Genomic DNA, 17965 nt, shown 5'->3' with positions numbered 1-17965 from the left:
ACTCCATGCTTTGACCTGCATGCTTATCAAGACAAGTAACAAAACATAACAAAATTCAACAGGAAATAAAACATTTTGTTCAAGAAATATTATGATTGCATTTCACAATACTGGTGGCTTACTGTTCTGATTTTTAAACAAATATCCTGAAAATATTTTAAGCTCTGCATAACTTAAACAGGAACAATTGATAGATGTGATCTTTTTACGCTTTATTCCTTTAAACAAGGAACTTTATTATGAAAAGTAAGCAATTAGCAATTCTTACTCTGATTTGATTTCGCAGCTGCTCTGCCTCTTGCCGTAACTGTTCCAGCTCACTCATCTTCAGTCTCTAGTTCTCACACTCCACTGGTAAAGAAAATCTGCCAAAAAGGGGAAGAAAAGTAAGTTTCAGTATCACTTTCTACTCTTCAAAAAACATAACAAACCCCGCCCCCCCCCCCCACCCCATGAACCTATAGATCTTTATTCTGCCTTTAGAATAAAGAATGTATTTTGAATATAGAATCAACTGTCAGAGTCACCCACTGCGCTTTACAAACTTGCTGGTGAAAGCATCGGCAGCACCACTCTTCTCCTCATCCACTTGCAAACCTCTGGAGCCTTCACCCCAAGATGGCAACAGGGAGCAAAGACTGCAGTGGTCACCTGAAACATGTTCCTCTGAGCTCAGTGACGCTATAACACAACCACCTTTGCACATGGTATCAGTTGCTGACTTAACTAAAGATGAGAATTTTGAATCCTCAACCGCAGCTGAAACAGGTTTTCCATCTACTTTTCCATATATTCCCTGGACAAGGCACAATGATGCTTTCATCTCAAAAGCACCTGCAGTGTGAGAAGAGATAGTGAAGACCAAACCATCCCTAAAAGCATCCTCATCCTGGTATAGCCCACAGCAGCCTAAAGTAGTTCTCATCTGAATAAGGACTCAAAGCAACCTTAATAAACAGGCCAATCAACAGTAAGACCACATGCAAGCACACTTTTAGGTTAGTAATTTTTTTTCAATCAGATTTTGCATCTGATTTTTTCAGCGTTGAGCAGTTTCCTCAGATTAATTTTTCTCTTTATTCCCAGAGCAGCCAAACACCACTACAGACCTCTTAAGTCCATTCACATACATTCAGACTTCAATATCCTTGTAGTGAAAGTAAAATAAGTGGGCAGCTTGCTCAGCAACAAGCCAGGCACTTGTCTGTGAGGTTTTATGATAGAAAAACACACTAGAAAAGTGGCGGTGGTCCCACTACATTATCTAAAAAATCCAAACCACTTCTAGCTCATAGAATAAGGATGGTAGTCAGAATACTACTCACAAAATGAAAATTGAGGGAGGAAGGAAAAGAGGTGGGGAGAAGCACCTACTAAAAACATCATCTTTAAGAGACAATATAGCAGTTCAGCCAATTTAGTCCACTGAAAAGTGGCTGAAAACCAGGGGAAGAAAGGTCACAGCATAGCTAGTAAGGTGTAGACCTCTACAGAAACCTCTTTATTCAGTCTAACTACTGGTTCTTTGTAGTTCAACAGTGACATGCTCCAAAAGACAGACTGGAAAACTTTTTTCCTTCTATAAAACACAACACTTTGTAGGTGCAAGGAGTGGAAGTTATTGGTTCAAAGTAACTTACTAATAAGATAATCATTCTTGGACCAACAGCTTGTGAAAGTGTTTGAGAGCCAGAAAACTTCTTGCAACTCAAGAAGAGTATCGTGATCAATTATTCATCTACTCCCTTCTTCTTTCAACATGAACCTCCACGCCTTCTACAGATACCACTGCAAAGTCCATTTCAGAACAGACCCACAAACATACATAAATGGGACCACCTCCAAACCAAAATACATCTGAACTGGTAAGAACATGGTGGTAACTTGGAAGGTCTAGCTATCATTTTCAGCTCTACTTAAGTGCTACAAAGTTAACATTTTTCCCTTCCTTAAACCTATTCTCTGTGCACCTACACAGACATTATAATCCATACGTAAGTATTCTAAGAGAAAACCTGATTTATCATCGTCTTCCTATTTCACAAGCCTAGACTGCTTAATATTGCTTAATGCACTGCAGGCATAAAATTTCTAGAAGTCATCAGCACTAATGTCCGATTTCAAGAATTAAGCATTACAAATTGTAATCACTTTAGCATGCATGCTAATCACATGCCTTTATAGTATTTGAAGTTTAATTTCAACTTTAATATATTAAATTGAGAAACCACACACCTCTATGAAATATAACCCCATTTTCAGTTCCAACAACGTCAAATTATCCTTTTTAGAATGTTTTCCCTTTTTTTGTTCTCAAGCCTACACGAAGGTAGCACAGGCAAAGCAATGGACTCATATGTCTAAAACAAGCCAGCCATGATGATTTGCCAACAATTCAGCAGTCTTGCATGCTATTTTTAACAAAAGATAAAGAGTCCTAACAGAGAAGTTGATGTATCTCTGGTTTTCTGAGAAGGGAAGTCAGCTTCTACCCTGTGATGTGCCACAAATTTCAGTGCTTTGTAAACAATAACTTCAACAGAGAGAATAATTGATCATAAAGAAAGCAACATTACTATTCAACTGGAAGAACACGTGGCTGGTCATAAGTAGCTGAAGTCAGAGCATTTTTTTCAACTGATAGCTAAAACTACGAGTATATTAGAAAATTGGCTGTAGCATTGCTCCAGCACTCAAAGACCATCAATGACCATCTGCACTTCAACCACGAAGTCAGCGTTAACGACTTTAATGTCCTTCCTATCAGCACTGTGATCATGTTATATCTGTTGAAGTTCTTTCATTGACAAAATCCAGCTTCAGAAGCCTTCTCACCCACCCATCTTCAGCTTAAAAATCAATTCATAAGCAAAATAAAGGCCAATGACATTTCATACCTCTTTTAAAGAAATGGTTTTTACTCAAAAGTCTTAGCAACATCAGTACGTTCTAACTTTGCAAGGTCACTAGCGTTTCTGCTCAGCAGAATTGTATCAGCGGTTCAAGGTCAAGCTATACAGCAACGAATACAGCAACCTCACAGCCAGCACGCATTTCTACAAAACCCAGATTCACTTTAGAACTGCATTATTCTAGCTTGAAGTATTAAGGTTCCTGCACAGTGACAGCAGCTGAACTGCAAACCCGGAGACAATTCTTAAGCTATATATAAACATCAGGATACTACAAACAAACTACATGCACCATTTAACCATTAAAATGAAGTGTATGTTCTCTGTCACTGGCTTGGATGCAGTTCTCACTGCCACTGCTTGTGCGTTCAGATGATCACCCACCATACAGTATTCAGCAGATCTGTCGGCAAGATGCTTCCTCTCTGGATCTGGAATTTGTTTTTTTTAAGCACTATTCAAGGTGCCCACAGGAAATTACAGAAATGAGTGGGTAGAGAACAAGCTCTCATGGATGCTTTTCCAGATTCACACTAACTCTGCAAGCAGCAACTCTTGAGCTCTTGTCAAACTACCATGAAAACACCTCACTGATGCCATACTCATGACAGAAAAGCAGGAAGATAAGCACATGCTTGGAACTTGCGCACACAGACACATCTGCGTCTGTTTTAATGCTTCTGATGATACAGTGATACAGTTAAAAGAAAGGAAAAGACAGAAGCCATAGTCAAGATGCAGTTATGTGTGTAAACCATTATCCAGAATAAACTTACTTGCTGTAATATTGGTTTTAAGTGTATTAGTGAGGTGAGCAGTGAAGCACAGCAAAAACAGAGCTGAAATGGCTGGCAGCAATGGCAAAGCAGAGGCTGCATCCCATAAACCTCCCCTCAGTGCAGGGAAGCAGGTCATCACCATAACCTCCAAGCCTACTATTTCCCAACACTACCAGTCATCAGATAAAAAATAACTTCTTTTTTATTACATGAAATGCTGGGACTGCCTTCACAGGGCTTTCAGGGACTGCAAAGAACAGAGGTGATCTCTGTATTACAAAATTTCACACAACAAGTTACTGAAAACCTCAGTGGCTTCAACTCCAACCTATGCTAGTTTACAAAAGACACAGGCCTGTTCAACCTTTCTTCCAGGAAAATCAAAAGCAAGGAACACTGCTCCAAAGCCTGGAAAATTCTTTATTCCAAGCACAAACTTTCCCAGGAGCCCAGCTGTACCACACTCAGCCGTGCAGGTGGCAAAGTCATCAGCTGTTGCACCTCTATGGGCAGAAACAGAGTCAGGATTCCTCCTATCACCTCAGGAGACTGCAGGTAACATAACGCCTATCTTATTAATAGTTTCAATAACTTTTTTGTCAGAGAAAAAAAATACTTCAAGTTACCTTAAATGAAAGACACTAGTGGTATCTGGTTTTCAACATTCACAGGTAGAAACCCTCATGAAGAAACCAGATGCTTCTCTTCAGATGCAATTCATGATGTACCATGCATAATATTATCAGCTACAGCAAAGAAGCCTAGAGGGGATAAGCAACAAGAAGGGGAAGAATTTTTTAATACCATTGGTAGCCAGGGGCTGTATCACTGCAGGACACCTAAGTGATTAGAAAACACAGTCAAGGACACAAGCTGCTTCCCATCAGAAGCAACAATACAGGGAGCTTGCTGTGAGCAACACCCATTGTGCAACCAAGACGGCACATCTTTGCCCTTATAAAAAGCAATGTCACTTATAGGCTGAAATGTATCTCAGTGCAATGTTTCCTCAGCGGACTTGTACAAGTGCATTTACCGATACCAAAATAAAGTGCCTCCCAAGGCAAAATAATTAACTAAGTCAGATTCCACAGCATATCTAAGTGTCAAGAAAGCCACTGGCAAGCTCGAGTGCTCCACAGATAAATTACCCCTTACATTACTCCTGATTCAGTAGCAACATAATTTGCTAAGAGTTTAATTCTTCATTATAAGGGCAGGCAATGACAAATTACCACAGGTTCTTGTCTTGAAAGTACTTTCTCTGCAACACATGGACTCAAACATTGAGGCTGGAAAAGCACCCTTTTCTCTGCAAAAATTCGCTCTAAATGCACTTGCAGATGCACTGCAAGAAGATTCACTGAGCCCAGGATGTCTGCAGCTCCCTGGCCAGCAGCAGGGCAGAATGTAGTGCCTATATGAGCCAGAATGCACACTGGTTCACCAGACAGGGGCTCGTCAACTCTGTTGCATGGAGTGGGAGGCTGGCAAAGGGTCTGATAGCAAACACAGCTCTGGAAAGTGAAGAAATGTGCTGATATTTGCAGATTACTCAAAGCAGAACACTCAAGCATGTAGTAGTGGGACCCTTTAGTTCTGCAAAGCAGAGCTATTTCTGACTCTCAGAAGATTACAGTTTACAAACGAAGATGCTAAGTAATTTGGTTCCATGTGAAAAAAAAAAAAAAAGCACTTTAACTTGTCTAAGCAACCTTAGCTTATTCCCATGTAAAATCACCATGTAGACAGGAGGGAAAAAAAAAAATTACTAGAGAAGTGTGAGTACGCCCCTCCCCACAACAAAGCATTGCTATTTTTGTGCCAAATATATAGAGATTAAAGTGACTGCAAAAAGAACAGTCTGGCTGGATGGATTCTTAAGAGCAATCCACTGAAGAATTACTTAGGCAAGAATTTTACTTTGTATCAAAAAACTCAGTCCTTTAGAATTTAAATAAGTGTTTCTCTATACATATGAAGCTCAGTATATCAACTCGCATGCAGTAAGATCTCACAAGCGATCAACACGTAGCAGCAGAAAGTAAGAGAGGAGGTTCCACACAGCTTTCATGTGATCATTCCTACCAGTGATCACACAAGTGACTAAACATAAGGAATGCTAACTATAGTGCTTTACTAATTATAGGAAGAAGACACCCAAGAAATCCTCCAGATCTGTCTCAAGAGAGCTATCTTGGTAACCCACACAGAATCAGGCTTCAGTCCACAAAACCTTGATGTGCTGAAGCCACTTGTGTGAAGTTTCCTGGTTGTCTTCTACAGCTACCGACAGCGTATGCAGGCTTTTCTGTCTCAGAGGTGGACAGCAGAGTCTGCTCTGAAGCTGAGCTCCGGCAGCACACAAAGACTAACGCTTTATATATTCAAGATCTGCCAAAGAAGATTTTGATAAAACATTTCCTCATTTAGTGACACTGGTCCAGACTTCAGCAGCTTTGCCCACTCATTTATGTCTCCCCAAAGCCAGGAACAGAGAAGGAAATCATAGAGAGGTTTTATTTCTTACAGCCTGAAGGGAATGGATTTGACGTATTCAAGAACAGTTCCAAATCCATAAACTTTCACATAATGGACAAAGCCTTACATAAAGTGAAACTGCTGCCTGCATAGAAATTATTTAAAATAAATGCATTAATGCTATACTGTAGTTACACACCTTCATACATGAAAAATATTTTAGTGTGAATTTTCTATATTTACTACAGCAGAGCTGTTTGAGGACCACACATGCACTAAGCTCTCCACTGAGGAAACACAAATATTTAATGCCTTTTTTTTACTGTCAGCCCTGTGCTGTCTCTCCTGGGTTTTTCAGAGACCATACCAGCTATGCATTTTCCCAAGCATTCATTGTTCTGATTTGTAGCTGAACTGCATCAATAAACAAAGACAACAACAAAGCAAGGAGCTTTTATATTGGTCAAATAATACTTAAATCCAAGCAGAGAGAGGTGTAAGTTGAAATAACAGTATATAAGGGCTGTAACTGTGCCATTGTGTACCTTGCTTGCTCCTTCTCTCTCCTCTCAAACCTCTTCAGTGCATCTCCTTCCCTTCTGAAGCTTTACTGCATACTTTTGAGGGGTGCATTAGCTGCAGAACATCTTAGACACTCCCATAAAGAAAGAGAATAAAGGTTAATTTAAATAAATTCATATCATCTAGAAAGCAACCTTGGATTTCCTAACTGAATCTTTTCTTTAAGATTTTTAAGTTTTCATTTTGTGAGACAAAACTAATTATTGCTCTGATTTCCGAGCCCCCAGACATTTGTAAGGGAGAGCTCTCCCATATTCAGGGCCTCCAGTCTCCCCAAGAAGAAAACAGGAAGCAGCCTGGGTGTGACCTCGCTCGCTGAGGTCAGTGCTATTGTTGCGCTTCTGCACATTTTGGAAGTGTTTTAAAGTTATATGCCTCCATTATAGCTTTGGTACAAAAACAGGAAATAATCAACCAACGCCTCTCGAGAGGAAGGGTATTAGCAGAACTTATTTAAGCACCCATTTCTCTAACAGATCCCACCTCCAATTTAAGGAACCCATGAATATATGTGCTCAAAATCACATGTGCAGCTGAAAAGGAGGGGTTGCAAAAAAGACCCACAAGCAAAGGACAAATCGGTGGGACACAGAAGCAGCCTTGTCCCTTCATGTGCCAACCAGCCCCCATGTAGTTACATCACGAACACAACCCCACCCACGAACTGTGTGGCAGAGAGTTTCAAGCCAACAATATTGCTCCTTCCTTCCTCCATCAAAACAGCTCATACCCCTACACATCTGAACAAACAGAAATGTGCAACTTCGCACACAGCTGCTTAGCTTGTGATTTTTAGAATAACTTTGAAATACAGCCTGCCACATAAAAATATTTGTATTTACAGCAATAACTGCTTGGAGGTATGGAGAGAAGGAATTTGAGTTAGACAAGCATAAACATCTGTGTTCACCTTCAGGCTTCAGTACTGTAAATGTCTACCTGTAGTGACTCTTATTCCTAGAGGAGAGCAGAACACACGGTGGCTGGAACGCACCCTGCAGATGTGCTGCGAGGTTCAGAAGTCCATGCTGTTCTACTAGCATGGCCAACAACACACGTGCACAACTTGCAAACAAGAGAGCAAACCCGCCTGGTGATCACCCTTAACAGATCACAACACATCTCCCCATTTGATCGCTGGTTTGATTACAGTTTCCATGGAAGATGAACAGACCAACAAACCCTGACCTTGTTAACAGCAGTCACAAAACAGACAAAAGGAAATCACCATTTAAAAATCAGAGTGAAATAATTCTTACAAAGTTAACTGGTAAAAAAAGATCAGCGACTTAAGACTTTTACCCTTCTTCACAGAATAAGTTGACACTTCACCAGATCAGTGCCTTAAGCTCAGAGATATGAGAGTTTATTTCTAAAGCTCAACTGTAAGTCTATGCCAAGTACATTCATAAAACACATACAGAAAGCCCCTGCCCTTCTTTGCCCACACACACTGGATTCTAGCAAAAAAAATCACAACAAGAAATTCACTGTTAAGCACAAGGCTGAAAACAGCACAGGAAGGAAGGAATTTTTAGCAGTCATGAATATTTCACAAGTCTAAAAGAGTGATTTTTTTTTTCCCCCAAAAGGAATATTCTTGCATCTTATATTCATCATGTTCGTTTCCAGGTCAAAATGTTTTGGTACGTAAGCACAGACCTATTTTTATCACACTCCTTGCAAACAGAACTTCACGTGAAATCCAAGTTATGTTGTCTTTAGTGACTATTATAATGATTCTTCAGTGAAAACTTGGTTCACTGACCACAGGACACTCCATCACTGAACAAATTGTTATTGGGTTTGCAGTTAAAAATGTATAACAAGTGGCAAGAAAGACAATGAAGCATAAAAGTATAACCCTAAGTAGCAGAACAGACAGAAATGACTCCAGTCCAATTTCTTCCTTGGGGACAGAGAGGCAGACACAAACACAGAGTGAGCCGATGCATTACATTATTTGTCTCTTCAAATACCCACCTATACCCAGAAGATATTCTATCGAGTTTGGCTTTGAAAAGTGTACTGGAGAGTGACAACTCAAAGTAATTTTGAAAGACCACTTACATTTAAATCCATCGCTAAACAAGTTTGGGGTTTGATTTTTTGAGGGACTTGTACATCGATATTTACTGAAGTGACACCTTGCAGGGCCAAGCAGTGTTACACACGCAAAATCTGGTCTGGCACCTACATGCACAAAGGGTTACTTAAGCACCCTCCTGTTTTCTGAGAGCATGCAGACTGCACAGGCATAAAAGGCAGAGAACATTTTACATTTGAAGTCAGTGGAGAAGATACACATTAAGAGAAACTAGTAGAGTCTATGGGAAAAGTGCCTGGATTCAGCTAAGATGACAGTTCACTTGACTGAAAAACTGCTTCATTTTGAAATAATTCCTTGCTGGCATTCTCACACTTCAGGAGTAGACAGCCCGGCAGTACCAGTTACACATACACATTGCATCCTTTCAAATGTATCACCAGCCTGGGGAAAAAAATGCATCTGATCTATACATAGCCTACAGCACCCTTCCCTCCTCCTCACCATTCAGTACCGCACACACGCTCCCTTGGTACCAAAGCTACAGCGAGGCATTTATGCAGTTCGCATCACTATGCAGCTGTAACACTTAGCATACAGCTGTACTCTTTCATAGAAAAACAAGGGAATATAAACATTTGCTTTTTTTATACAGATCAAACTACTGCCCTCAGGTCTTATTTTAATTTTGCTTTTGGTTCACAATACGTTTCTGGTCAATTATTTATGATTCTAAGCCATAAAAATTAAGTCCTCTTCCAGACAAGAGTTCAGGCTACTTTAGTAGGGTTTTCTAATTTTTTTTTTTTGAGCTGCACGTTATCATAAGCCTTTAAAAAATAGTATCTATCAAAACCCTCACTTTACACAGAGCCACTGAATGAGCAGAAATCCTACAGCAGGAAGTGAAAACTCTATGTACTGCTTTTCACCCCTCCTAATGCAAGTATTAGGAGTATACAGGCTGTGTAACTCCTTCAGGTACCACTTGTGATGAAAAGTATACGCGTAATCTATTCTTTTGCTTTTTGCTTTTTGATGTCTCTCATGCAGTGTTGCCTGTTTCCAAATGGCCACTTCTTTAAAAACAAACTACATCAAATATAAAAGGTTTATGTTAAAACAGTATGTATCACTGCGCTTTTAACTATCTTCACACTTACAAGGGTTCTCAAAATAAATGCTGTCTTTATAGTAGGAGTATTTTTAATATACCAATTATATCTAGCAAAAAGCTTTCAGGCAAGTTAAAAAACATTTTATAAAAAACCCTATCTAGATAAAACTGGCATTATTTAAAATGAAACTGTAAATTAAACTTGCGATTAATTATTTTTTGTGCCTTTACAATGCATTAAAATGGTCACACAAGCATACAGCGCACAGTGGCCAAAAGTCAGAAATTACCTACCTGGCTATTGGAAGGAAAATGGCCCTACATGAAGTTTCCAACAGAAGAGGAGGGAGGAGAAGCAAAATGCCAAAAGAAAGCAGTACAACATTCCCACTAGAAGCATTGTGCCCCGAAGTGTCCCTTTTCTATGAAAACGTGCTTCCTTCCAGGTTATTAAGAGCAGAATTCCCTGCTGGAGACTAAGGCTATAGCTACAGACAGGAACGTATCTGCCAGGCCCCATGGCCATGGGAGCTCACGGCTCCACAGCCTGCTTTGCTGGAGGTTATCTTTCCAACCCACTGAAACTTCTGTTCTTGTAAACACTCCTGACCTATCTCAGGCAAAGTGAACTGGTCAACAGCAGCCAAGCCACGTACCTGTCTCTGCTCCTAGCCTTCAGCAAGGAGCAAGACACTGTTCTGCTAACTCTTTTGGTTTTAACATTTGAGATAGGCGTATTTACTACCATTTTGGATGTTTCTTCAGCAGTTGTGGCTGAAAGATCAGTAAAAATGGCAAAATGTTCCGAAATCCCTGCTTCCAGAAGCTGAGCAGAAAGTACCTGGACCCAGTATCCGACTCAATGAAAAAGCAAACATTAGCCACACCAACAAAACTCTCGAGCAATTTAGCCGTTTGCTTAGGACGCTGGCCTTTCAGCTGCTGTCTTCTCAAAGTCACTACGAAGGTCTATGATTCAGGGCCATGAGATTTCTGTAGAGACTGAGAACAGAAGATTGCTCAAGCTTCTGAAGCAACACCACCAAAAAAAGTTGGTTTTCTTTCCTCATCCCATCCCTTTTCAAAGTGTGTGCTTGGTTTTTGATGCCCATATGCATTTGTAACATACCATAAGAGAGGAGCAAGAAAAAGAGCTTGACTGCCTCCAGCTACCTGACCATCCCCATTCACTGCTTCTCCTGAAGTCTTGGGGACAGCAGCAAGGCATTGACAGGCTTAAATACTCTTACTTTAGATTCGTACTTTATAAACCTGCTACACAAAAAAAACACTGAAATCAAGCTCCCTCTTTTGGGCTGCTTCTAAGACAGGAGTTTCTCCTTCTTTGCTGCAGATCTTGGAAAGTAAGGCTGTGCTTGTAGCACCCAGAACAGTGGCTTTACTTCCTGCCACACCTCACTCTCTACACTTTGGATTGGGGCTTTTTTTAGACACCTTGCATCCAAACTACTAGAAAGACCAATCACAATGAAGAAGTTTCTTGCCCCGGAAGACTGTAAGATTAAAAAGAGGCATTTAATATCCTAGAAAATGCTGCAAAGCTGCCCTGTTCCCCACCGCTTCTTCTCCCCTAACATCGTTAGGAGCACCCAAGGTCCCTGCTATGCCCTTCCCACAGATCCAGTGGAAGGAAAATGGTACTAACTCATTACTAGTGCTATGAAATTCACAGATATCTGGACTTCCTGTCTTCCTGGAAGCTTTGTTGTGCCCTTTTCTGAATTCTGTCTATTGTACTTAATGCAAAGATTGCTACAAAACGTCCCTAGCTCTTTTACAGCCTCTCCTTCCCATCACCAACATGCACATGTAAAGGAAAGGACTCCAGTCTGCCTTCTCACGTAGCAACACAAGAAAAATGCATTGGCTTATACCTAACTTATGATTTTAGGGTGGGGAAGCTTTTGGAGAAAAAGCCTACTTAAAATCTAATATACCTCAGATTTATTAATTTTTTAGTACTCTTGCACTGTCAAAATCTTTAAGTCAAATCACCGAAACTGATCAAAGTCACTAGTGATACTGACTGAGGCTCTAAATTTACAGTTTGTTAAATCAGATTTTGACAAGCATAGCCTCTATATATGCAATTGGAATATTTCTTCCAGCTCAATAAAGATTAAGCTTTATTCAAATCAAGAATCTGAAGGAAAACATCTTCCTTTTCCAGACTACAGATAAAATCGGCTTACATGAACCATCACTTAAAGCAATCAATCATGACAGAAACGGCCACCAGAAAAATACTCAGATCAAATACTTCTTTTAACCCGATCACTTTTAAATACCACATGTTTTAACAAAAGATGTGAATAAAGATCTTTAATTTTAATGCAAGACTTTATAGCTTGTGTGGTATTTGTACACACTTATTTTAACACATAAGCAGAAAATTACACAAGTGCAATTTATGTTTTGAAACATAATTACAGAAATAATTACTACAGAAAAAAAAATATATTTAGGGCAGCAAAAATGTATAGAAAAATTAACCCAATAAGAATCAAATCATCAAGTTATCCTGAAACTGCTTGGGTGCTCTGTGCTGGACGAGATGCTGGCCACCTGAACCAAGAACTGCACTATGGAAACCAAACAGGTCCCCCAGTTCCCGCTGCTGACCACCAGGAAGTAATTTGTTCTTGTCAAAGATGCCAAGCCAGTCATCGAGAGCAGCTCCAAGATATTTAATCACATTTAAGAAACACATTCAATCCTGAGATTGATTTGATTATTTTATTTCGTTCCCCTCCCTGCCATTTGAAAATTAAAATCTTATAAAATAATTCTAATCTTAACATTACTCAGCTCTTTTAATGTTTCAAAACAGTAGGATTCACAGTGACTCAAACACTTGGCTTACATTGAAAATCCATATGATTAATATTTGCCTGAGACCTAACATAAGGAGGGGAAAACTACAGTTTCTGCAAATTAGCAAATCTATTTTGCCTCCAAACAACTAATTTTGTGTAATAGGTGGAATTCGAAAGTACCTTTTGCTCTACACTTCTCTCTTTCACCTTTTTTCCAGTTAAAGTCCTTTCAGAAGGCAACAAACTGTAAGATTTACAGTAACTTAACCAGAATTTGTTTCCCTGTATCTAAGCATTTTTTGAATACTTTTGGAAGCCAAGACCTCTTAAAGGAAACGAAACTGTCTTCACTGCATAGCATAACTATTTGCTTCTCCATGTCCATCAACATTTGTTTTAATTATGTTTTTTTATAAACCTTCAGCTCAGTTCTCATTCACCTTCTCATTACGGCCTGTCCTCACACTGGCTATAGCAATTCATAATAACCAGAACATCGAGCATCACTGATGGCATCCAAGCTGACATCCATTCAAAACATTAAAAACTTCACCTCTTGGTCTTCTGTTTCAGGCTTTCTGCAAAGACAGACTGTTCCACGATTCCCACACTGCTGAACACATTAACACAACCCAAACAGTACAGATCCTTTTTAAAAGTAAAGCTGTAGCTCTGTACAGCGCTGCCTCATGCTATCTAGAAAGCTCTCTGAAGCTGCCTGCCCTGGTATCAGATACCAAACCACAACCGTAAGGGAAGAGCACGCATTCATGTTTTTCGTGATCATTTGCATTAGTGCTCTTTTGCGTCTTTCACATCAATTCTATTACAAAACACTGGGTTGCAAAACACAGAAGTTTCATACAAGAACAAAACAATAACAACTAAATTGAATTACACACTTCAGAAGACAAACTAAGTGACAGGTCTGCACACAATTAAAGGAGAGAAAAACTTTGGTGGAACTTAAAAAAAAATTTCTACATTAACAATAATGCACATACTTGCTAAAAAAACAAGTTCCAGGCACTTGGGAATCGCATTAATCTGAGTATCGATACCCTCATACAGCGTCACATACAAAACACACCACAACATTATCACAGTTCCCAAGTATTTACCTTCCATGAGCAAGCAGTGCACATCAAACTCAGATTCTGAATTTCCTACTAGTCTGATGAGACTTTTTGCAGTGACTCCTGAGATAAAAAACAATAAATCAAATGACCCTGTCTTCAGTCACACAGCAGCCTTAACTTATGACTCCAGCAGAGCAGACAGTAACTGAGGAAGATTTACAATGCATTGTATATTCTGGTCTTTTTTTATTGTATCTTACTTCACCTTCAAAATCTTAATATTCATAAATTCTGTGGCATTTTTAAAAGTTGCACAATGTTCTAGAAGAGAACTATGCACAGGACTGTATTCAAAAACATTTTTGCAAGGTTTTCTAACGAGGTCTTTAGTCCTAAGTTTTTCTTTAGAAACTGTTTGAAAAACTAAAATACATGGATAAATTAAACATCAAGTACATCAGTACTCAAGTATGCAACACGAACATGCAGTTGAAACTTTCATTATCCAACACAAATATAACCAGATGACATTTGTAGCCAACAACCTTCTACTGCAGATTTAAGTGATCTGAGCTGTCTATCAAGACCAGCTCCTCAAGCACTCGAGGAAGGGCGGAACAAGAGGGAGCACAAGCTCTTTGCTGTATCACTTTAACAATACACAATACAGAAAAAGACATCCTTGCAATCTGAAACTCACACCTTTCACGACTAACAGATGAAAGATGTTTTATATTATTATTACTATAACCTTGGTGCTCAACGTATTAAACCTGTATAACTCATCTGCATAATCCACTGTAAAAACTGCTAATTTTAAAGAAGTAATACATAATTCAGTATTGCCTATGTTTGGCCATATTAGACTCAGAATGAGACACGCCTGTGTATTTATGATCTCCCTCTTTTTCCTAGCCCCCTTCTTTCAAGACAGCCTCTTATCTGGAAGCACAAATTAACTTCACCATAGTTATACTGCTTAAGAACCAGAAACACTGCAAAACACTACTGAAGATTCTCAGCCTGTCAGAAGACACTCAGGATCATAAGGGCATGTCATGTGGTTTGTTTAATTTTAATTTGTTCATGCAGTTATTACCCCTCCTAACACAATTTCAGACTTTCCCCCGCTCTAACCACTACTTGCATCTACTGTGCCTGTGACTTAATGGTCAGATTAGTGACCACCTCTCACACCACTCCCAGCATTTCCAGCAGCAGTCAGAGAGCAGCTTTAGGATTTCCTCTGCACCCTCCAGTGACTTTGCAGGCTCGTGTCCCCCAATATTCCCACTGTAACCCCAACAGCCACTTCCTGCCCACAAAAAATTCAAAAAATCTCTGGATCCTCTATTTCTGCTTGGGGAAGCACAGGAAATTCTGGAAAGCACATCAGAGGCTGCTGCGGTCACCTCTACAGGAGGCACAGCCGCCCCTACGAACCAACATGAGCTTGTGGGGACAACTGGCAAAGAGAAGAACCCAGCTGCCAGCGGGGAACCGCCTCTCGCAGAGCCATCACTCTCATCCTCTGGTTCAGATTCTCCGCAGAAAATGGACACAAGATTCTTCTAAGCACGCAGCAATCTAGAACACAGAACCCTACGGAATACGTAAACCCCACCAGACTCAAAAAAAATGAGTTTTCATCTCTCTCAATGTTTTACAGTGGATTTTAGAGGCTTGTTACACACCTTCTCTAAAACATTTTGCCTCTCTTTTCCCTTCCTTCCCTATTACTCTCTACTGAGTAGGGAACAGCTACTACTCTGTTGTTTCAGAAATTGCTTATACGTAACCAAATCAAACGCTAATCATTTTTTTTTTTTCCTCAGCTCATACTTAACTTCGGGACTTACCGTGGTCCTAATTCAGGGCTGAAAACAGCCTGGAAAATCGTGTATTTTCCAAGCTACAATAATCAGTCTAATAAAAGGCAAGGCGTCTAATCCCCAACTGTGTAGTTAGGAGCAGAGAAGAGACAGATGGCTTATTCTGCACTAGTTCTGATAATATTACATCATAAACCAAATAACGTAAGTATAAGAAGATGAGACTTGCTGCCAACCATCTTCTAGTGAAGATTTATGGGATCTGAGCCTTCTATCACGACCAACTTCTCAAGCACTCAGGGAAGGGTCTACCAGATACGAGCAATCTGGATGCTTTTCATTAAATTTCCAGCGGGCACCGAACTAAACACCAAGGAAGCTGATAACTTCAGCAATAAGTGCAGATTATAAATACATAAATAAATAAATAAATAAATAAATATTTTGCAGAAGAATGTGGCTGCGGGAACCCGCAAGGCTGACCCAAGCGCGGCACAAGAAGCAGCTAATGACTCTGCACTTTTCCTGAGCACGGGGCTTCCTCCCGGCTCGCCCCCGCCGCGGGCGCAGCCCCGGCCCTGCCCCGGGAGCGCCACAGGCGAGGCGGCGGGGCGACTCACGGAGCCAAGCGTCCCCCGGGCGCCGCCTGCTGCCGCCGGGCGGGGATTTCCGCGGCGGGGGGGGCAGCAGCGCCCCGACCCCCCGTTCTGCCCGGTGACGCCCCCCACCCCTCAAGCCCCGCGCCCCCTGCGCCTTTACCTGCCGGCGGGGCTGCGGCCGCCTCGGCGCTGCCCGCGCTGCGGCCGCGCTGTCCCCGCCCCCCCCCTCCGCCCGGCGCGGTGGTGCCGCCCACGCTCCCCCGCCCCCCCCCCGCGGGATGGGGCCGCCCGCGAGGGGCGCGGCCGGGCCCGCGCGCGCGCCCAGCACCCCCCCTATCCTCCTCCCCAGGGCGCGGGCCGCGGTGCCCGCGGGGCTCGCGCCCCGGTCGGGCGGTACCTGCGGGCCGGGCGCCGCCGCAGCCGGTGCGCGCGGTGTCACCGAGGAGCCGCCTCCATGGCGCTCGGCCGCGGAGCCCCCGCCCCCCGGCACGGGGCCCGGCCGACGTGACGGGCGTTGCCATGGCAGCGCCGCTGCTGACGTCAGAGCGCTTAAAGCGGCCGCGCCCCGGGGCTGTGGTGGCGGGGGGGGCGTCGCGTGGAGCCCCGCGTGTGGACCCCGCAGCCTCCCCGGCGCGGGAAGGGGCCTCGCGGGCCCTGTCAGGAGCGGCGCCGCCGCCGTGATCCCCCGCGGGGGTGAAGCGCTGAGCTTCGCCCGGCAGCACCGAGCTAGAAGGGCTGGGGATGAATGGAGGCTTGGTCTCTCGTGGCCCTCACAAAGCATCCCGGAAAGGTGCGCCCAGCCCTGTATCGGCCACCCGGCCTTGCCCCGTCATGTGGAAACAAGAAGGCCGGCACGCACTGAGCACCAAGCCTCGGTGCAGATCTGCCCTTCCGCGTCCAAATGCTCAAATTACAATCACAGAATCAAAGAATAGTTTGGGTCGGAAGGGAGCTTAAAGCCCAACCAGTTGCAATCCCTCTGCCACGGGCAGGGACGCCTCCCACCAGCCCAGGCTGCCCGAGGCCCATCCAACCTGGCCTTGGACCCCTCAGGGACGGGGCAGACACAGCTTCCCTGGACAACCCCTGCCAGCTCCTCACCACCCTCGTGGTGATCCCCCATCTTTAGAGTCTTAACCAGGGCTGCCTGACGTTGGCTGTGCTGAATCAATGACTTCTACAGAGGTGGCCCTGCGGCATCGAGGTCAGCGGATTTGCATCCTCCATCTGCTCAGCACGCGTCTGCCACACCATCAGCACCACACCTCAAGGTTTCTGTAGGTATTTCACATGATGACTGTGGGTAAAGCAATCTCTGAGCTATTACGGTGTTACTGATCAATGCTCAGTGTTAACAGCAGTATGTGCTGGAACATACAGTACGTATTGTAATGAAACAGCTCATTGCTTACCTTAAATCAGTTTAAAAAACATTTATGCACTTACCTTAACTGACTCAAGCCTATTATTTTAAAAGCTTTGTCCTGGCTGCAAAGTCTGCATTGTGCTTTCTTGCACTGCAATACAGCTGTCCTCCATTTATCTGAAGGACAGATGTCATTCAGCAGTATGTTTACTTTGCACTTCATGAGTGATCACATAGCAAAAATCAACAAGGAATACATTTGATTTTGTTGGACCATGCTTGAAGAGGGAAAACCCTTTCTCACAGCCACTGTATCGCTGTAGAAATTGCTTAA

The 17965-nt window shown here is 42.3% G+C and overlaps 1 protein-coding gene across 1 annotated transcript in view; it reads right to left on the bottom strand.

Moving 5' to 3' along the window:
* Positions 1-16749, bottom strand: part of GNB4 (G protein subunit beta 4) — a 31960-nt gene extending 15211 nt beyond the window's left edge. Inside the window, exons 1-2 of the mRNA XM_069864703.1 lie at positions 16663-16749; positions 269-365 (exon numbers count right to left, since the gene is read on the bottom strand). Of these exons, the coding sequence (XP_069720804.1) occupies positions 269-325 (57 nt within the window). The 5' untranslated portion in view covers positions 326-365; positions 16663-16749. The remainder of the gene's footprint in view (positions 1-268; positions 366-16662) is intronic.
* Positions 16750-17965: the final 1216 nt, after the last annotated feature.

This window comes from Phaenicophaeus curvirostris, chromosome 10 (assembly GCF_032191515.1).
Source record: "Phaenicophaeus curvirostris isolate KB17595 chromosome 10, BPBGC_Pcur_1.0, whole genome shotgun sequence".
Taxonomy (NCBI): Eukaryota; Metazoa; Chordata; class Aves; order Cuculiformes; family Cuculidae; genus Phaenicophaeus; species Phaenicophaeus curvirostris.
Note: the sequence above shows the minus strand (reverse complement) of the source record. Positions and strands in the feature narration are given on the sequence as shown.